General features: G+C 42.0%; 1 protein-coding gene across 1 annotated transcript in view; it reads left to right on the forward strand.

Annotated features, from left to right (window-relative positions):
• The window catches only part of LOC146866030 (annexin A1-like), a 68,648-nt gene that overhangs the window by 41,161 nt on the left and 4,922 nt on the right, over positions 1-22,565 (forward strand). Inside the window, exons 7-11 of the mRNA XM_085633047.1 lie at positions 3,787-3,866; positions 7,535-7,591; positions 14,303-14,396; positions 16,134-16,229; positions 19,768-19,826. Coding sequence (XP_085489173.1) covers positions 3,787-3,866; positions 7,535-7,591; positions 14,303-14,396; positions 16,134-16,229; positions 19,768-19,826 — 386 coding nt within the window. The remainder of the gene's footprint in view (positions 1-3,786; positions 3,867-7,534; positions 7,592-14,302; positions 14,397-16,133; positions 16,230-19,767; positions 19,827-22,565) is intronic.

Consider the following 22,565-nt stretch of genomic DNA (forward strand, 5'->3'; position numbering starts at 1 on the left):
AGTATTCCCCTGCGAAGGGTGGGGGAGGTGTCATTCAGCCCTCTGACTCCCAACTGGAGTCCCACGAGGGCAGGTTGTTCTCCTTGGCGTCCTCTTGCTCCACAGCGGTTAGTCAGGAAAGATCCTTTGCAGCGGCTGGACCCTCTGGTAACCGCCTCTCTCCCCTCCTGGGTGACAGCCCGAAGTCTGATGCGTTTCTCCCAGCAGCCTCTCCTGGCACACCGGGTTGCTGCTTGGGTGTTACCAAGTTTTACACCCTGGTAACACAACTTCACAAGCGACCCCTTCTGGCATAAAGGGTCCCTGCTACAAGCCTATGTGGGCTCGACACCCTCTGCGCATCACTAGATACTTGGCTCAGTCAATGGCTGCTGTCTTCTGGCAAACGGGGATCACTGAAAACAGTTCTGCACACTGGCTACAGCCAAATTAGTGCACAGCTGAATGCTCCCATCTCCCACAGGGAGTCCTCCCGGTAAGGTTCCCCACTGAACCTCGCATCCTGTTCCTCGCTCAATCTCCACTTCCTTACAAGGCACCCAGGTCCTGTCAAGTAGGCAGGCACAGGTGTTCAGGCTCCAAGGCGGGTGATGTCTGTTTCCCTGGGTGATATCAGCAAGGAGACTAGCGGGCCTTGGCCCCCAGTCCTGGTAATAGCCAAAAGTCTTGCAGTGCTTGCCTTTCTTATATTCCTTTTCCAGACACCAAATGTGACTTCGGGTCTAAGTCTTTGTAGTTTTATGTTGGGTTCTGCTTCTTTTGAAGCAGACACTTCCCTCCTTTTGTCATGAAAGTTGTCGGTCACAGCAGGCATGACTCTGAAGTGGTGTGGTCCACTCCCAAGACTTGTCGGTCCGAAATAAGACCTGAATGTCAGCCCCAGTGGTATGTGCATCAACCGGTTAATCCAAGGCTTCCCTTAACAGCCCCTTCTCCCTTCCTGAGATGGGTCCAGGCCCCTTCCTTGTGATCCATCACTGAATCAAAGAGCAATCTCTTAAAATGCAAAGGAAGTCACTACCCTCCCTCCTGTGTGTGACCCTCTCCGCTAACTGGAATACAGCAATCCATGAATCTGTCTGGGAGGTTCCGTCTCCTCCTCATGGCTCCACCAGGCAGGCCTGGGCTTCCCAAAATGGAACCCAGGGTCCTCCATATTATGCATCTTTGCAGGCACATTTACTCTGTGTGCACGCACAGCACACTTAATGACCTGCACTAATCTTTTATACATTGCACCCTTGCATGTATACATGCCTTCCGCACACAGTGTCTGCACACATTGTACAATACTGAAGCTTTCCTATATTCAACCAGGGTATGCCTATTTTATAACACAGCAAACACTAGGAGATGATGGACTGATGGACGGGGCACTGAAACTTTTCAGACCCCCCCCCCCCCCCCCCCTCTTTGCCACCCCAGTCCAGACCCAGCTATATGCATATCAGTCTTGACCCTGTGCCTCATGGGAACCGTCCAGCCCGAACTGCCAAGCCAGGTCTTCCCTGGACTGGAAACCAGCATCCTGGGACCGGTTTCGGGTAACACCCCTCATCAGCCAGGCTAGCTTGAATCCAGTGACAAAGTGAGCATGATGATGGAATCCAGCCAGATCTGTGACTGGGGGTGAGTGTCTGAAAAGTTTCAGTGCTCCGTCCATCATCTCCTTGTGTTGTGTTTATAGCACACGTATTGTACCTCACGCAAGTACATGTACCCCCCCCTGCACGTGCTTTCTTTACGCATGCACAGAACTAAATCTTTCATGTCCTGCATTCCACACAGGCATTCATACGCTCAGCACATGCACCAATTTCACATGTACTACTATAGACCTGTACTGTACCCTTCTTAGCCACATGTACAACTACGCAGGGTGACTACTCCTTCACTATGCAGCACTCTACATCCACTTGATGTAGGCCAAAGCTGAGTGAGCCTGTACACCTCACTCAGTGATGTAGGATAAAAAGTTCCTGTTCACACCTAATGATCACTATCGGTATGCTGCCACTACTGTGCTCATGCTGCTTAACTCCTGGTGAAGACTGTAGCATACCACCACTGAGGGTAGCACTTTGAGTGCCCCTCCCGGTCCAAAAAGGCCTCAGTTCAAGAGACTGGTTTATGTCCTGGCACACACACATGACCTGTGTTCGATTAGGACAAAAAAACAAAGCATTTGGGGTCCTGACAACAGTACAGTCATGCACTCAGGGCAGGGGAACACATCTAATTCCATGCAGCAAAATTTTCAAACCCAACAGTACCTGACTCGGGAACCATTTATTCAGCAGTTGATGAAAGGAATATAAGCCTTATTGAAGATGAACTACGTTTCTCCTTTCACTGCAGTACAGGCAGGTAAATTGCAAATTAGTATTTTATTTAAACAAGTGAAAGATGTTTTATTATATGTGTGGTAATTAATAATTCTACTTCTAATTTATTGGATTCTTCAATCCCTCTATAAAAATGTCACTTTCTCTTCTAATCGGTGACTTGTGATGCACACAGTCACCGATTTTATAAATAAATGACATCAGAACTCCAAGGTAGTAACTTATTACAGTTGAATTAACTCTACAAAGCAGAGAGGAGATATTTATAGCAACAGGCTTATTTTTTGCACTCCTTGGGAAATTTTAAACTATTTAGAATCTGTTTCTGCTACACTCTAAAAAAACAAAAAAAATTAACTGATTTCTATTCGATTTGCTTCTAGTTCTTTTTCCAGTAAAGAACTTTTTTGGGTGTTTAATTTTATACTAGTGATCCTATTAATATTCTTTGTTTGCAAATATGCTCTTTCATATGCATAAGCTACACACCCAAGGGTTTAAGTGATTTTGTGGTGAAAGTGATGGTGTTACCATGTATTATAAGAAATAAAGAACCCCTGCTGAAGATGAGGATGTTGAAAGTCACTTCAGAGTTCTATAACCTTATAAAGGAAGTCTGCCTTCAGCCTTGTACCTCCTATATTGCCATGGAAATCCTCCTTGCAATAACCGTATAATGTATGGCAGGGAATTTAAGAAAGCATTTATTAAAGATCTATAGTGGCTAAAAGCTATATATAAAATTACAACTGCAGGCACTATGGATGCATGTTGATTTCTTTGCAGGACAAAAGGTACCAGGAACGAAGGAATTACTGACCACACCCTTAATCTGAAGGAGCATTGTCTGGTTAACTTTTGATAAAATGCTGATCAACACCTTATTTTGTTCTTCACTTGCCTGTTGTCTAAAAACGAAATATTATACATACTAATAGATTTATTCAGTACTTAATCTCACTGAAAACAGTTTGTACATCTGAATGGTCACTAACCAGCTGAACCAAGGAAAGGATTTTATGCCTATAGTTTAATATACATTGAAGTACACAAGTTTGCCAGCAAGCATGTTTAAGGATTCCATGGGTCAACACTATGGTGGTATGCTTCATTTACAAAATTATCAAATGACTTTGTCTCTATTTTTCTTAAACTAATGGAGTGTTCAGGCACTTTATTTCAATGTAGAGAGGGGTCAAAGGTCTTCAATTTACTTGGACATGCCGATCATCTTTTAGAATTTTTGGAACATTAAATTTTATTTTACGCTTTACGGCACAAATACCCCAGTAAGGTCAGTGTACTGGCTCAAGACAAGAAAAATCCCATTGTTTTAATTGCTTCTGCACAGTGATTAAGTATGTAGCCTGTATTATTTACATACATTTAGTAATTGTGAAAGTACTCCACATAAAAAATCATAATTCTCTTTTAATTTCAGTTTATAAAAAGGAGTTGAATAAGGATATTGCAGCTGATACATCTGGAGATTTTCAAAAGGTCCTACTTGCCCTTGCTAAGGTACAATTGGGTTTAATGCTTGTGTGGGTGAATAATGTCAATGTTTCGTGATGCACTGTATTTATCCATGTGGTAATACAACCTGCCTGACCTTTTTAACAATTATCATATTGCAGAATGGTATTTAAAAAAAAAAAATACCTTTCGAGCACAGACTAAACATTGAAAGACTGGAGTGTTTCTCTTCCACATATTTCCAGCAATGCCTAGAATGTTGAATCTTGATACATACCTGCGTGACCAATTCCTTTTGCAAAATAAAATTATCTTTTTATTTAGTGTAGGTCTACATAAGTTATTAAATACAGGCTCAAACAACTTATAATCAAAACCACATATATTATAGTACAATATGGGCACATAAGCTGACAGCAAAACCTACAATAATGCTCCGAACTCATCCATCGAAATGACAAAACCAAGTTTCATACCCAAATTTCTGTAATACTCAACTTTCAATAGAGTTAATGCGATGAGTCATCATCACCCAATACACCGGGATGATTCATGATTAGCTTGGTATGTTTTGCGTTCCCTTACACAGGTGTGCAATTGTTCACTGAGAATGCCTACATCTTTATCTTGAACTTTTAAGACAATTTGACGTTCCTAAACATTGGAGTTTCTTAAAGTTAATTTTTGAAGAAACCTTTCAATTGAAAGCAAAATTCAAAAAATTTAAGATTATATTTTGAATGTTAAAATTGGTTAAATGTTTTCCGTTGATGTTGGTAGGTGATGGGCAAAAAGGCAGAGGTTTGAAGCATTCAAGTAGTAGCAGTTTGAAAGATACTTGGGCTATAACGGTAAAATACAACTTCAAAATATGTATAGTAAGTTGGAAGACCTAATTGGAGTTTAAACAACCTCTTTAAAATAATTGAAGAAAGCAACTTCCTTGTATTTGAGGAAATCCCAAAGGACCTAGAACATTTTTTTTAAAACTTCCAAATAATGCATATAGCCTTCTTAATAAGAAACCATTAAACCCACACGTTTCCTACCCAAAAAACTAAAGTATTACCAGCCACAAATATTGATTTTGCACAGTGCCCCAAAAAATTTAGCAATAGGTCATTTGGCAGCATAAAGCTTCCTGATGAATTCAGGTGTATGGCATCAAGCTTCATCTGCATATCTGTACAAAACGGAAATATCAATTGGGGTGGGTGACTTCCCACCTAAAGGAATAATCACAACCCTTAACAGGGTGAACCCTCAAACTCGCTAAACTAACCTGAGCACAACCCCGTAGTAGCTATGGCACAGGTAGTAATAAAGTTAAAATTAAAAACAAAAAATATCTCCCAATGAATTAGAAACATGAGTAAGATGTAATTAAACTAACCCTGGGCGTAGTTCGCGAAGTAGCACTTCGTGAAGCTACGCAAAGTGCAGTTCGCGAACTGCGTAGTACCTTGTTCGCACTGTGCCAGATGTCGTTTTAAATGATTGCACAGTGCGGACAAGCAACCGGCACTGTGCAATCATTGAAAATGGCATCTTGCACAGTGCGAGCTGTAGTTTTCTGCTGCTCGAGTAGATTTTTACTCGAGCGGCAGCTTTCTCAACGCGAACTGGTAGTTTCTCATCGCGAGCGGCCGCGAGCATATGCGACCACTCGCAATGAGAAACCTGACCTCCTCGCGTTGGGAATCTCGCCTGGGAGGTTTTTTTTACATGCTCTCGATCGCCAACTTGATGTTGCTGATCGCGAACAAGGATGTCATTTTGCTTGCTCGCGGTGGCCAACTTGAAATTGAGGAACGAGAGCAAGCAAAAAATGACCGCAGCACTAGCAACACTACGCTACGCGTGTTCGCACTGTGCTACGTGCAGTTCGCGTAGTGCGAAGTAGTGCGAACTTTGCAAACTACGCGAGCGTAGCGTAGTGCTTTGCCCAGGCTTAAATTAAACACAATTACACCAAAATGGCTGGAATCTAGTTAGGAGAACTGGAGATAAGAATTTTTAAGTCTGGCTAGCACGAAGAAGCAACAAGTGCCAATGATAGTCAGTGGTTCGGTAGACCGGAATCTAGGTGCAATTTGGCACTGACTGCTTTGAGGATGGAGTCTTCTACATCAATCAGGTTCGTCCTTGTCAAAGATTTTACCTTTGGACTTAAGTTTTTTTAAATTCCCAAATCACCACAGGAATAGGCTTCTAAAGCCCCCTAGGACACCAGGGGAGGCACTTGGAGACACACAGGGTTTTGGGCAGAGACTGGGCAACAAGGTCCAGTCTAGGTCCAGTTCCTACTGGTCAGCTGAGCAGTTGCAAGAAAAGGCGTCTTTTATCTTGTTGTGTCTCTGTAGCTTTAACAGGAAGTCCATCTTATGACTGTGGAGTCCTCTTCTTTGCACTGGGTGCAGGAGTAGGTCTAGCCCTTCAGGGTTCTTGTCATGTTGCAGACAGCATTTGCAGTACTCATTCAATCTTCTTCTGGTCTGGGAGTGTTCTGAAGTGGTTGCCTGGGGATGCCACACTTATGCCTGGCACGAGCTCGTATATGCCCTTACCAATTTGAGTAAAAGTTCCCTATTCCAACCCTCCCCACTGATGTTTTCAAGATGAAAGAATTTTTTGACCACATTAAACCTGTACTATGAGGTCTATGGGTGTTTTTTTTGGGAGTATACCTTGAGTAATAGTCCTCTTTTCCCACACCTATTCCTAAAATCCAGTTTGGGGCAGTCACTGTACTTCTACTAAACCAAGGGATAGATATCCGGCAGTATAAAGCAGGTCCTTCAGCAACTAGTCAGTGGACACACTATAATAGTTTGGGCATACTATGCCCCTTTCTTTCAAGTGCACCCCCAGTGCTCTATATAAACCCAGGAGATCTCTCAAGCAGGGTTTGACATTAAAGCAGGATTTGACACTGTAATGTCAAAGGGTGCTCACAGGTCCCCTCTCTGCAAGTTGAGGTGTTCTCTGCCCATTTAGGTCAGTCTGTTGGCTCCTGGGAGGTATCTCACACCTTTTTCACAGCTACTCAAATGATCATTACTAGCTTGCAGAAGTGGGAGAGCAATTACAAAGTTATTCCCTGGGAGCTACAGGCAGGTAAAAGTTAACTTTCTGAAAGCTACCTTTACTTAATATTTATTACAAATCCAACTTCCCCCATTGAATAGTTAATTATTTATCTAGCTAGACCCATTCCTGATACATAGTACTAGGAATTTAAATCTGTACTCTGGTTTTATACATAGGACAGCTAGGCCTGCTACGGTAAAAAATTGATTTACGGTGCCAGTCACTGTAAGGACGTGTTAACATTAAATGCATTTTTCCTACTTTTAAATACATTTAGTTCTGCTTTATGGGTGACAAGGACTCCATAGGGGTGACTTAATATTTGAAAGGATGGTTTTGACTTGTCAAATGGATTCAGTTTTTTCAGTGAATAATATGTACATGATTTAGAATGGTTATGACTTCTTGCCCCTTTAGTATTGCTTTCAAGATGGCAGATTAAATTGCGTTGATAACAAAGGATTTTTATACATACTGCTTAATCTAATGCAATGTATGATAGTGCTAAAAAAAAGTAGTGGAAAATAACCATGTAAAATAAGGTTTTCACTGGTTAAGAAAATAAAGCATTCCTCAGCAAGATTTTCTTTGATTTTGCAAACGTGAATGTTTTGCTTCCGTAGGGTGAAAGGAACGAAACTGCTCCTGCCAGTGAGGAAGCTGCTGATAATGATGCAAGGGTAAGCTTTGTCCGAACTACCAGACTTAATGAATATGCATGTATTACCTTGGTCACAGAAAATATAAGTGCACAGAATGTCTCTTCCCAACACTCGGAACTGACCGTACACATCTGGTGAGCTTCATAAATGTACAGGAAGGTCATACCATGAGTGTCTTTTTCAGCCTGGTACGAGCACAGCAAAGCAGCAAGCCGGTGCCCATTGCTGTGTTGTGCATTGGGTTCCTTGAGCCATCTGAAAATGAAGACCTGACAGTGGAGTACAGAGGGAAAGTCGGCAGTCTCCACCCTCCCTGCCCACACGATCAGTGGCATTACAGGATCTGGTTGTGCATAAATTTGCATTTACATGTGTACCTGGGGGTGGAACTGGGAATGTACATGCCACTACTTAGGTATTTTTATGAGTAGTGGAGTAAAGAATATACAGTACAGGCCAGGTATAGATCTGTCCCCTGGTACAATTTGCCTTCCCCTGTGGTAGTTCGGAACTTGGTTTGAACTACTGTAGGGGAAGGTGAGGAGTGCCATTCCCACATTGCACCACATCTATTTAAATGAGGGCTGCCCTGGAATGTATTTCTTATGCAGCCCTTGACACTCAGTGCACACACTAATAGATCACATCTGGAGAAAAGGATTTGTGAATAGGGTGTTCAAGTGTAACAGTGTTGATTTAACAGCACGACCAGTCCTTCTATTGACCTTAAAATAGGAGGTCCGTCTTATTTGGCTTTAAAGCAAACCCAGAGTTTGTCCAGTGATCTGATCAGATTCTGCTCCTCTCAGCCCTGCTGCGTGTGCGCATTAGAACAAATTACATTTAGTGCAAAAAAGGTCCCACCAGTAGCTGTGACTGTCATAAATGTTTTATAAACTGCATTAATGAATAGCAAAATATATGGCAGCTTTGCACACTTCTGCTGTGTAAAGATGATGCCATAGGAGCATGCTGCGTGTAGTCTCCACGTTCCGAATGAATGTTCTGTTATTGAAAAAATGTCACTAGTTTCCAGCTCAAATACCATTGTATTCCTCTGCCTCTCTATTGTTGTCTGTTCGTATCAAACAAAGAAACTATGTAATGACAGTGTGCCAATTTGAAAGCTTGTTCACAATAGTTAGCAAAGGTTAGTGACAATCTTTACCGTTGTGTAGTTGCAAAGTGATTATCTTCAAGCACTTATGTGAAACAAACTGTCAAGTCACTATTTTGACTCCTTATTTTAACTATAACAAAATAGATCTTTGAAGATCTGTTTCAAAATTCTAGTTCTTCTCCACTGCAGGGGTCTTGTGCACTGAATTCCTCTGGAAAAGTTAACCTTGCAGAGAAAAGGTTTCCAGCATGAATTATGACACACATGCAGGTAGCATGAATCTCACTCCATGAGTCTAGAACGAGGCGATTGGGTTCTAGCAGCATGGAAATTTAAGTTGCACTGAAAAAATCAGAAACACTGAAAAGTACACCAAGAGCAGCACTACGAACTTGGCAAAACTGTAGCCTACAAAAAAATCTTTACACACCAAAGCACATTGTAGGGGTAGTTAAATACTAGATATTCACCTACAAGTAGTGTTTTATACTTATTAAACCTCTACTTATCTTGGAAGGATGTGGCACCACATATAAATGGAATGTATATGTAAAAGGCATAAGTAATCGTACAAGTTTAGCACAGTTGAAATATTCAAAGCCATGGTTTTAATCTAACAAGAATAGTGGGATGCGAGTACACATAATGCAGGGCTATACAGGTATGTGTCAAAATTTGTATTTTAAAGAATGATGCATTATGGAGTTAGAACCTTAAACAGTGCACTCCCCAATACAACAGTGCAACCAAATGTCCTGTATCGGGTTTCTGTCTAAATTTATTAAAATGTTTGCCTCCGACTTACATAAGATGCAGTTAGGTATCCTACGTGGGGTACACAATTTGAAATTTCTCTCTTGTGTAATTGGCAACATGTCACAGGGAGGTCTTTGAAGTGTTCAAGGTTAGCTCTGTTTAAGGTCTTGGGTCTTACTTTTCTTCATGCCTGAATCCCGACTGGTATTTTATGTAGATTCGTAGAGCGCACTAATTGCCCATCAGGCTATCCAGGTGAATGTGCAAATAGTGTCTGTGGAGTTACTCAAAAGCTAGGTCTTCACTTTGTTGTGGAACCGAAGAAGTGAGGAGGAGTCCCTGAAGGGCCGAGGGAGTTTGTTCCTCATGCATAGAATGTGGAAGTAGGAGGCATTCATTACATTGATTTGTGCCGTCATGGTGACAAATGCAAAACATCAATTGATGGACAGAATGCAGAACAATGTCATACAGTCACCCCAGTACAGAGATCTGGGCCTAAATCCATCGTTTTTTTGCTCACCATGCCATTCCAGTTTGAACCCAGCCATATACAAATCAGTCCTGACCTTGTGCCTCATGGGAACAGTCCAGCCCGAACTGCCAAGCCAGGTCGTCCCTGGACTGGAAACAAGCATCCTAGGACCGGTTTTGGGTTTTCACCCCTCTTCAGCCAGGATAGCTTGATTCCAGTGGCATGGAGAGCACGCGACTCACGTCTGAGCATACCCGTCCCACTCGGGGTGACAAATGCAAAACAACAATTGGATGATTCCCAGGTTTCTTGTGTGGTAGGTGGGTTTTGGTCGAAGCGCTGCTGGCCACCAGGTAGAGTCAGATGGGGAGGTCTTGTTTCAGATCAGAATTGAGCTTCAAACTGTTTGTCTGCTACCATGTCACGGAAAGTTGATTCTGGTGATGGCTTACCCATCAGGGAGAGGATGAGTTGGGTGTTGTCGCTGTATGAGATGATGGAGATGCCTTGGGATCGGATGATGTTGGCTAGTGGCATCATGTGGACGTTCAGGAAGATGGGCCTGAGTGTTTAACCCTTGGGAACTTCATAGATCAGTTTCTTGGTCTCTGATGTGATGTGAATGCGGACATTCTAACTCTGGTTTCTTCGTGTGAGGAAGGAGCACATCCAGTTGAGTGTGGATCCTTGGGTGCCAGTCTTGGAGTCTCTGGTCTAAGTGTAGTGAGAGACCAGCCCGAAGGCTGAGGGCCGGTCTAGTAGAATGAGGACTATTTTTCTCTGTGGTTCAGGATGGTCCTGATGTCTGGCACCAGTGATAACTGTTTTAGTGCTATGGTTTTTTGTGAAACCTGACGGATTGTTGTGTAGGTTGTCAAGCTCCAAGTGGGTTGAGAGCTGCTTGTTGTTGGACTTCTCCATCACTTTGGCTTGGTGCAGGAGCAAGGATATTAGATGTAAGTTGCACAGTTCAGGTTGGCTGATGGCCGGGAGTGTGGCAAATGTGATGGAGGTGTAGATATGGGAGAGGGCGGTGCTGATTGGTGGCTTTCCTAGGTTGTAGATATGGTGGGGGCATGGATCTGTGGGTGACCCCGTGAAAGGATGATCCACATGGCCATCACTGTGTATTTCTTTGAGGAGTGTCCATTTGGTCAGGTAATGATCTTGGTTGGTGGTGAGTAGTTTGGCAATGAGGTCTCCAGGGTCAGGATTGTGGGCAAAGTTGCTGTAGATGTTAGTGAATTTGCTGAGCAAAAAGTTTGAGTGGTTACTGCAAAGTACTTGGGAGGGGTAGATGTCGACAGATGCAGAAGGTGTAGTGAAGTCCATTAGACAGAGAAGAGCTCTTTTCAGGTGTTGGAGTTTCCTTCGAAGTGGTCAGCGAGTGCAAGTTTTGGAAATACTGAACTAGAAGTTATGGAAGAAGCAAACATTTAAACTCTTTTCTCAGAGGAAAAAATATCAAAAGAACCTGAAAGGGAACATCAGGCAGAAGCAGGAATCGGGAACAGAATTCAACCCAAGGCTCAAGAAACAAGTGTGAGTGATCAGTCCGCTAGCAAAGCACTGTTGCAATACAAAGACCAATATTACAGGTCTGTTTTGATAGCACGGAAATGAAACCAAGGAATTTGACACAAACCTAATTCCAGCCATTTTGCATTGGACAAGAAATCTATCCAACCAAGGCTGTGTATTTAAAGTGAAATCCAAGAAGATTGCAAACCTAAATACACCTAGTACCTGGAGACACATGACACTTTTATCATTTTCCAAACACACTGGTGGGACCTCTGGCGCAGTTGTAAGCTAACTTCAAACCTTGTGGAGCGACATTCCACTCCAACCACCAGTCGCACATCCAATGAGGATAATATCTAATGAACTCCATCATGAGTTAATTCACTCCATTTTGGGAAACATGCAGCCTTTTATGTAAAGGAAGAAAAAGGAAAACAATGAGATTTATGGGAAAACATGGATTAAAATGGAGTAAATTAACTCATGATGGAGTTCATTGGAATTTGTCCTCATTGGCTGTGCGACTGATGTTTGGAGTAGAATGTCGCTCCACAAGTTTTGAAATTATCCAAATTTTTGCCATTAGGGCTGGGCTCTACACCTGTCCATACGCAAATACTTTTGACTTTGAGCATTTTGAAAAAAAGGACTGTTGAACATTTAGATGTGCATTATGTTACTGTATTAGTATTAGTAGTATTAGTATTAGTATTAGTAGTAGTATTATTAGTATTAGTAATATCATCTGCCCCAGAAATGGGGCGTCCCAGCGCGACCCCAACCAAGACCAGCTTACCGGAGACAGAAGCCAGATATATGCTAAGCAGATGATGATTTAACCAAGCCAGAGAAGAGCCAGGTTTTTATGGCTTTGCGAAAGGCCAAGTGCTTCTGAATTACTCTAATAGAAACCGGCAATGAGTTCCAGAGTTTGGCCGCCAAATTCCGAAAGGAACGGCCACCTGCTCTAGCTTTGAAGATGCGGGCGGTGCAGACCTGGGCACAGCCAGCTGATCTCAATAGGAGTTGTGGAGCATACAACTTAAGTAAGTTGGACAAGCCCACAGGGGCCTGACAGGACAAGATTTTGTGCACCACGCATAATGCCTTAAACTGAATGCATTTTTCTACCGGCAGCTTAGGGAGCAGAAAGGCCACTGAGCTAGATTTAGGGAGTGCTACCAACAGCCGTGCAGCAGCATTCTGGACCCTCTGCAGACGCTTAATACTGGCCTTATTAGCGCCTAAGTAGAGGACATTTCCATAGTCCAGCCTTGACAGGATTAAGGCCTGGAGTATGGTTTGTCGCACTTTAGGGGAAAAGAAGCCTATCACGGTCTTAAACCCCGTAAGAGCCCGAAACACACCCCAGCCACTGTTTTAGATTGAGCTTCAAATGTCAGACCCTGATCAAACCAAATCCCATATAATCACAGTTGTAAGTCAAGCCACACTTTAAGTCCTCAATGGTTCATGTCAACGAAGAGCTAGAGAGGAGTCTGTGCTGTCCTTACTTTGGATTGGCCAGAAAAGATATCGGACCCAGGTCCTAACACATCATTGGACGGATGCCATCCCAAACTAAAACACTGGTAGACCACCCTAAACACAACTGTAATCTCCATTGCAGCATCCTCACACCCCTTTGTGTACAAAGACATCTTGTGTGTGTTCTATCAGTGAGCGGGGCTGTGCCTGACCTCAAACAAGAAAATTTGGGGCATGCTGACCCTGACACAACACTTAACAACGATACCTGGTAGTCTATTTTCTCTCCACACATCTGTGTTCTTCTATCAATGTTCGTGTTATTAGTGTTGAAATGGTAATTAATAGGGTCAGTGAATGAATGGTGCACCAGAGTATAGACAGAATAAAAAAAATATATTTTTAATAGTTTTATAAAGACAATACAAAGTTACTACTACAAAAATGTTCCGTTAAAACACTTTGAAACATTATGGAGCTTTGTTGCAATGTCCATTACAATTTAACAAATAAGCCATTTCACCAATGATGAAAGATATTAATAAAGTTTTCAGCCTCAGAGTATCCTGACAGTACCTCAGTACAGGTAAACATCTGTCCAGTTCCAACTCGGATTACCTCGATTGACTCATTCTTTTCCAAACCTCCTAATTTTCCTCAAACTGCTGACAACATTTGACCCAACATACTCAGACGCACACAAATTGCATATTGAAGATTGCAAATCTGAGAGCTTGAACTAGGAATGGAATTTGGCCTTGATTTAAGGTGCTAGCTCACCAACTTTAACGAGAGCAATTTTGATTGTGTAGTGTCAAGAATATAAGTCATGATACTCCCGTTTCTAGATTGTTCCCGTGGCCTTGTCAGTTTCTGAAATGCAGCCTTAAAGGAAATCACTATGTTATATACATCCTGACAAATTAGTAAATTGTGGTGTTGGGCTCTCTTTGTGTGGAAGCACTGCATTTCAGATTCATGTAACCCAATGAAAATTTTGAATTGTATATATATTTTGACAGAGCGAACAGATAGTTTAAACAATTTCTACACACTTATGAGCCACAAATCATAATTGCAGAATTTGTAAGCACATGATCTGGAAAAGTCCAAGTACTGGATTTGTTTGGAAAGCACACATTACTCTTTTCTTCCAGTCACTCAGGATGCTGATAGTTAAGGAAATGGCTCTGGAAATGGCTTTAGTTAAAATCCATATGGGTAGAGTCTGAACTGAAACATGTTGCCTTGGTCAGTGTTTTTCTATACAAAATATGGTGTGGTAATGGTGTTCCAACTAATCAGCTTAAAAGAATTTCTGCGTATATATCATGCTATTTATTCTTGCTCCTGTTAACTTCATTAGGCCTTGTACGAAGCTGGAGAGAAGAGAAAAGGAACAGATGTGTCCGTGTTCATTGACATTCTTACTAAAAGAAGTTTCCCACATCTGCAAAAGGGTACGTTGTAGTTCTGCAGATACCAATGTCTTAACTGTCTTTTTTTTTTTTTAGTAGATATAGTTATTTAATACATATGCTTGACTCCCTGGAGAACGTTTCTATCTTCTATGGAAATCAGCCAGTGATCGACTTGTACCTTACACTAAATTCTTCAATAAATGTTGTGATGTCACCCAAACTGAAAATATTTCCATGGTGAACTTTCCTATAGACAACTGTCCACATGACCTAGATTAGTGTTATAGGACATACGTTGGCAATGTAAATGCTTCTTGGGACAACTTGCATCAAAGCCCTTTAGGAAAGGAGATTTTTGGAACTAGGGATACAAGATATGTCAGATCACCTATTTATCTCTACTGAAATATTTTTGCAGCTTTATGTAAAGAAATACAATAATTTCAAACACAGTTTTGACTTTTCTTCTCCTCCCACACTTGGGGTTGCCCGTGTTTGTATTTCATTGTTCACCACATAAATTATTTCATAAAGCTATTTTCCCGTATGTGGTTTATCCAAAATAACAAGAGTAAATATATGCGAGCTGGTTTAATCAGAATCCACTCTTGACTGATAACCCAGTCCAGAGTGGATTCTGATTAAACCAGGTGACTTCTCCATGTGATCAGTCTGATTCCAACATATCTTAGAGGTAAACCTAGTTATGCCCCTTTAGAAAATCTGCATCAGTGATCTTTGTCTCCTTTACTATACATTGTGTAAAACACAACCAGTGGTGGTATGGCCTTTTTCTTACTAGACACATTTTGGGATTCACTCCCTACACCGCTCTAGCTCTTATGTTTTCAAGATGAAACAGAACATACTTTGAAAAAAAAATGTGGGTATTTGTTTAAAAAATATGCTGACCAGGCTTCCATGACGTAGGAGCCCACCCTACTACAACAAGTAACAGAAACCTACATTAACCTTCCTCGCCCTGGTTTTCAACCTACGATGTTTCGTAACAAAATCTATTGTCTCAGTGCTTTAAACACTAGTTTATGGTAGGAATGTGCTCTAAAAGCATTTTTCCAGTTGCATAAAGCCTTTCATTAACCTGTCCTGAAATCTGCTCTGCACTCTTTAATATGTTGTAGTTTGTTACTTGAGGTTTGGATGGTGAATACTTCAAAAAGTGTTAGGAAGTTATTTTTAGTACCTTGTATGTACAGAATATACAGGGTACACAATGTGTTACCCATGGTACCAGATTTGATGCTACATCCATACTGGTTCTAAAGTGATTCATTAAAATAAATGGGGCCAAGGTAGCACAGGTAACAAAGTGAAGAGGTGGTAAATGGGATCGCATTTGTTTTTAAAGCTGTATGCTTTCCAGTGCACTTATCCAATTCACGGTTCCCAGAAGTCTTAATAAACTACTATGAAAACAAAAATTTACTTTGTCATGTGTCTCCACGATTTCTTTAAACTCCTCTCCCTTTAACACATTCAAACTTTATCGCCAGAGTTTGTCACTTTGTCGAATGCATTTTTGACTTGCTAATTTGAATATTCTCTTGTTAGATTTTTTTCTGGACCCTTTCTATCTTATCCACGCAAAGCAAGTGTGTGGTGAGTGAGGAGCGCTGTTTTCTCCTCCTAGGTTTAGTTTTTAATTTAGCTGCTTTTGTTAGTTGCCATATACTTAAGTGATTATTTGAGGTTCCTTTTTTTATTTTTATTTTTTGTACAAAAATACACGTTCTAGCATATTTCTTATCTGTTCAGTTTTTCAGAAATACTGCAAATACAGCAAGCATGATGTGAACAAGGCCATAGATCTAGAACTTAAAGGAGATATTGAAAAATGCCTAATGTCTCTCGGTAAGTCATCTTGTGCATAACTGATAAAGAAACATTACATACTCTCGTGTGGCTAGGAGATTTAGCATGATTCACATTTTCATTGGAAAGCATTGCACAGTGGTGCTCAACATTAGTAATAAAAATATACCTACTTCCCAGAAGTTAGCCGTTTTTAGTGTACATATATCTTATCACAGTAATGGTAATAACCTGCACTTATAATAGTCTTCAGTCTTCCTGTTTTGTGTTCTGTGGAGTTTTTGAGGAACAGTTTTCTAATGTCCTTCATGCCATACAGATATCTATTTAGATGGCACCTTACATTCTTCAAGCACGAATGTCAAGACCCTCTCCAGTACTCTCGCTGTCTTAAACCAGGCACATGTGCAAGCTGAAGATGCATTTGATATTTGAATCTATCCAGTAGGCCATCATTTTGTGTTCTCTGGCACTTCAAATGGTCGTATCTTGCATAGCCTGCTGATAATCTTCACAAAATATCTAAAAAGACTGATTGTAGAAAACCTTCCTAAAGCACAAATGTACACCCCTATAGGGAGTTTTTACCCATTACTAACCATCATGAAATTTTGAGAATGTCTGTATGCAACAATGTGTCTGTCTGAAGGTGGGAGATCGGAGTGGCTTTCAACACACTCTGCACCATTTGTTTATAGAAAAACAGTGAAGGACCTATGCAAATATATGCACACATGTTCATACCCATGTGATGTATGACTTTCATCCATCCTGCAGGAGCTTTACGTACCCAGCAGTAAAATTTCACAGAGGAATCAATCACCACATATACATGTAATTCACACATGTACAGCTCTCAAATTGTGTGTGGTTATGATCCACAAAGCTATTTCTTCTACATATATTTATACAAATTGTAAAAGTGAACAAATTGCTCAAAGGCAAATCTTTTCGTTTGTGACATAGGTTTGCATATGTAATGTTTGCAACAGTTTACACATGCTAAAACAGAGAATATCAAAAGCATATAGAGAAAGGCAGTTGCATGTTACCTCTGTTCAAGAATAGTATAATTCAAGAATTTAATAGAGACCCACATGAAGAAAGTGAGGTTTGCCACAGTTAAACTATTTCTTAAGTAATCATCTCTTAAAGTTGACAACCTCAACAACTTTTGTCCTGCAATCCTTCTTCCTTAATACAGAAGGTGCCTCATCGGATTGCAATTGCTTGAGTCCCAACAGTTTATTGTGGAAGTTTGTTTGCTGCACCTGTGCCAGGATGGATTTCATCAGGGCCATAGGAATAACTCAATAGATCTAGCAATGCTAGCTAATCTTACGAGGATTTAGGTGTAGGAGTGTTGTGCTTGTCAGGTGTTGTGCCTGTTAGCTGTCAAATGCCTTCAAAATGATTGATCACATGATTATCTCTGGTTCAAACTTAGAATGGAGGAAATATCAGTGAAAGAAGACACCTGAGCTTCCACCTTTCAGCTCGGAGCCAAAACAGATTAATGCTAGCATTCCACTGGGTTCCATTATGTCCTTGGTGCCACATCTACAGTTAAACTCTGGCCGAATTGCTCCATCAAACACATGCTTAGGACAAAACCGCTAGTTTTAAATCTCTTATTCGATCAGTCAAGCTGACACACTTACCATCACCGGCTGGAGGACGACCGCCAACGATTTGCCCCGGAGTCTTACTAAGACTGAGCTTGTGGTTACTAAAAATGACCGTGAGAACTACAACCCATCTACGTGGTCTATTCCCACTGACTCTTTGCCTCCTTGTAAAAATGTGTCCAATGTGGGGATCCCTTTTGGTTGTCCAGTATCAAGCCCCATGATACCAAGCTTTCCAGCCGATGGTTTATAGAACTGCAACCACTTTAAGGAATACTGCCTCTTATTCAGCCCCACCATCTTGTTCCAGTAATTCACGTGCTTCCCAGGTTGGGCTGTGGAAACTCTTTTTTGAGAGCCCCTGCTAAACGGACCTGAACTGGTTCAGAACACTGCAGCCCCATTGTTAAATGGGCTCTCTGGACAGCACCACGTTAACCCTATCATTCCAACACTACGGGCTCCCTTTGTGCCCTTGGAGGACGTGGTCACTGCCCACAGTGCCACCTACCGATCAGATCCTAAAATGCTGCCAACTTAAAGAGCAGTCATTAATTTTCTACTCCCATGTTCTCCTTTCTCCTCCTAAAATGAGAGCGGCCACATATGGCCCTTTTTGGTTGCTGGATGAATTCTCCTTAAACTACATCTTTAAAAGTTTACAAAAGTTAATTAACTGCTCATTTTAGCAAGTGCTTGGCTAGGCCAACTGCAGCATTTTATCTGTATTTTACTTAGCTGTTTGGTAATCTACCATTACTTCGAGGCCACTACTACGACTTACCATTACTATGCATTTTTTGCTTAGCAGAATCTTTTACTTTGCATGCTTTAAGTTCGCATGCTTCTACTTCATATATCGTTACTTAGCAAAGTCCATTACTTTGCTGACTATTAACATTGTTGTTCGGAAAAGGAGGTGCTTCAGTTTCCAAACAACGACGTGCAGCTCTGACGACGCCTGTAGCAAGCGAAGAGGGGGGCCATGAGGGGAGAGAGTTAAGTGGGGCAATGTAGTTTTTGAGGTCGTGCAGGGGGTTGTGTTTTAGGGTTGTTTATGTAGTGTCTTTGGGTTTAGGGTAGAGGTCGTGCAGGGGGTTGTCTTTTAGGGTTGTTTATATAGTGTATTTGGGTTTAGGGTAGTGGTTGTGCAGGGGGTTGTCTTTTAGGTTTTAGGGTTGTGCTTATGTAGTGTAGAGTAGTGTATTAGGGTTTAGGGTAGTGATCTGCAGGGGGTTGTCTTTTAGGTTTTAGGGTTGTGTTTATGTAGAGTAGTTTATTTGGGTTTAGGTTAGTGTTGTGGTATTTGTGTGGTGTAGTGTAGGGTAGTCTTTTAGGGTTGTGTAGTGCTGTTTGGGTAGTGTAGGTTAATGTAGTGTATGAGGGTAAGGGTAAAAGTCAAAAAATGCATAGAAGTTGTATACTTAGTAATATACTGCGAAGTAAATGCATATTTAGTACTTTTAAAAGTAATGGTATTTGCAATGTAAAAACATCGTAGTAAAAATCTGCGAAGTAATGGTCTGCTAAGTAACATATATTCGTTGTGTTTTGGCATAGTACCAAAATTGTGCGTATGTGCGCTTTATAAATAAAATGAACTTACCACAGTACTTGCACAGTTCCTTAGCTGGAACATTTCATCCACTGTTGTGCACATTTGAACTTGTCATAAGTTAAAACTCTTTTAGGAAATGTGCCCGTCATGCTAGAGGTCACTCAATATTTGCTATAATTACTGGCAATTTTGCTCTCTGTGCGATTTCCGCCTTGGAAAGGCAGTAATGTTTGAGAATAACCATCATGCAAGCATTCTGTGATCAGCCACACTTAGAATGAAGAAATATCTGAAAATGAAATGTTTGATCTATTGTGCCTAGATTTGTTCACACGTATTATGATCTTAATATAATTGCACATTATAATATCGTCTCTGAATTTCCATGCAGTGAGTGTTGCTGCCAGCAAACCAGCCTACTTTGCCGAAAGATTCTTTTTAGCTATGAAGGTACTGTATTCACATTTTTATTCAGTTGAGTTTTAGTAAGTGATTGGGTTCTTAATGTGTATGCCTCTTTCTGATGGCTTTAACAGAACAGCTTTCGTTGCTTCTTACCTTACCAAATGTTTTTTTTCCAAAATGTTCTGCAAATTGAGGATTTTAAGAGTCAAAATTAAATTTGAGGCCAGTCTGTATGTGAAAAAGCTTATGTGCCTGTTGCCACCATTGTGTGCCATCACCTTTGTTTTGAAATTGGCCACAGTTGGCAACCTGAAATTGTCTTTTTCTGCTGCTATTTTTCCTCATTTCACCTTGCTCACAATGTTATCTGTCCGAGGTCCAATACTAACTACAGCAATAGCAGACATTGCATAAGTGTATTATGCATATTTGTTGGCTTGGCCATCATCGGCTCATTGAGAGGCAAAGGCAGGTGCCTGCTACTTATGTCAACCACTTGTCCGCTCCAGTCAAATCTGAACATACAGTGGACTACATGCTCAATTACCACCATAGTTTGAGGGTAAGCAATACGGCCAGCCTACACATGTATAAAGTAATTTAGTCTCTTCAGAAATATTCATGACGTGTCTGGCATACAGAAATTATGTCCCAAAGCTAGAACTTGAAGAATCACCAAATAGTCTATGTAGGAAAGTAGCCCATTTTGGCATGGTTACCCACACTTTTTGCCTGATAACTGATGTGATTTTGACTGAAAGTGCACTGGGTTCCTTCTAACCAGGTCCCCATTGACAGAGCTCTTTCCCCAAAATGTGCAATTTTTTTCCCCAATTGGAAAAACCTTTAGCACCCTCTGCAAGTCCCTTGTCCCCTGGTACCTAGGGCCTGAGGTACTAAAGAGGGTCCCTAAGGGCTGCAGCACAAATTGTCCAAGACTGCTGTTTCAGGCTGTGTGTCTTGGTGCAGACCAAAGTGGAAACATGACATTTCACACATCCCTGTGTGCCAGGTCCCGAACACTGCATTTAATATTTGTAAGCCACCCCTACAGCAGTCCTGCCCTAAGGCAGGGTGCTGAATATTGCATGTAAGGGCATACCCTCATGAGCAAATATGCCCCTGTGCTGGTCAGTCCTATTCCTGCCAGTACAAGTGACCAGGGAAGCCATTTTAAAACGTGCTGGGTACTGGTGAAAGTGAGTTCCCTAGCTACATTATGGCTTCACTGAAAATGTGGATGTTTGGTATCCAACATCTTGTATTGGTAACCCACACTGATTCCAGGGATGGATTTACCAATACATGCCCTCAGAGGACACCTTAGAGGTGACCCCTAAAAACCTACCAGTTTCTGGTGTACTAGCGGACTGTTATCTGCTAGCCTGCCACCCGAGATAGTGTTCTAACCTCCTAGGGTGAGAGCCTCTGCTCTCGGGAGACCCAGAACAAAAGCCTGCCTGGGAAGAAGGTGTAACACCCCCTCCCACAGAATGACCTGTTGATTAGCCTCCTTGGGCAACAACCCTCAAAGGGCTGCTGCCTTTGAAATGCACATCTGTCTTCCCCGCACAGGAGAGGAAACAGACCCCCTTTGTCTAAGGGCCCCTAAGCAGGAAAATTAGCTAGTTGGGTAGGCGTGTTACCTCCAGGCTAGTACCTCTCCTGAGGTGGGCTACTGTGAGGTGGACACTAGGTTTCTGAAGTAGTTATCTTCGTGATGGCATACTTAGGAATTCTGAGACGGGGTTATGCCCATTTCCAGCAGGAAGTGGTCATACAGGGGGCATAGTAACCCCAAGGGGCAGTAGCCCATTGACTACTACCCAAAACGTCCCTAATACCCCTTAGCTCTGTATTTAGGAAAGTCCCTGTCACCTGAGAAACAGATCCTGATGACCTAATGAGAGATGACACCAAAGAGCCGTAAAAGCAGAGGAGAAAAGCAGCTGACCTGGTTCCAGCCCCGTCGACCTGTCTGCATCCCTTGTTGAAAACTGCGCCAAAGTTGACTCGTCCTGCAGCTGTTGACTCCAGAAACTTGGGAGGACTGCCTGCCTTTGAAAAAGAACCTGTGGGACTGAAGAACTGTTCCCTGCATCTTGCAGCAACCCCATAGAAAGGAGTCAGAGGCCTCCGGATCCGCCAAAACCAGACTCCTGAAGCCGCCACTGCACCCGTTGCTACAAGCCAGAGTTGAAGGAGCCAACTGTGCCAGCAAGGTCCCCCAGCCCTCCAGACCTAGAGTCCATCGTTTCTTCACCCCTCGTGGACCCTCCATCTTTGCTTGCAGCCGCTGCACGTAGAGTGCCTCTACTGCGGCTGCTCCCAGTAACTCCTAAAGACACCTCTGCACCCGTTGCCCCTGTATTGTGGAGAAGAGGACCCAATGTGTACTTATGTGTCAGAGCATTGCGAGCCCTGAGCCCCCCTGGGGGTTCAACCCGACTGGCCTTCCAGCCAGAGGCTGCAGCCGCTTTTCGCAGTGACGAATCGCCATAGAAACCTATTGGGCTCAACGCTGTTTTTCACCCGCTGCCCCCTGTGCCACTGTTGGTGTACCGATGGTGCTTCCTTGGCCACCGCTCACCTTAACGCCTTGAAATTGGTCCTGTAAATTGCTGTACTGTACCCGTTGGCAGAATTTTTTCTTCCCTCCATAGGTTAACATAGCAGAACTAAAAAATTACACTGTTTTCTTTTTGAAGAGAAAATATATTCTATTTAAAAACTTACTTACCTTAGTGATTTTTCTCTGATGCATAAACCTATATAAAGATGCTT

The sequence above is a fragment of the Triturus cristatus genome, chromosome 2_1 (assembly GCF_964204655.1).
Source record: "Triturus cristatus chromosome 2_1, aTriCri1.1, whole genome shotgun sequence".
Classification (NCBI taxonomy): domain Eukaryota; kingdom Metazoa; phylum Chordata; class Amphibia; order Caudata; family Salamandridae; genus Triturus; species Triturus cristatus.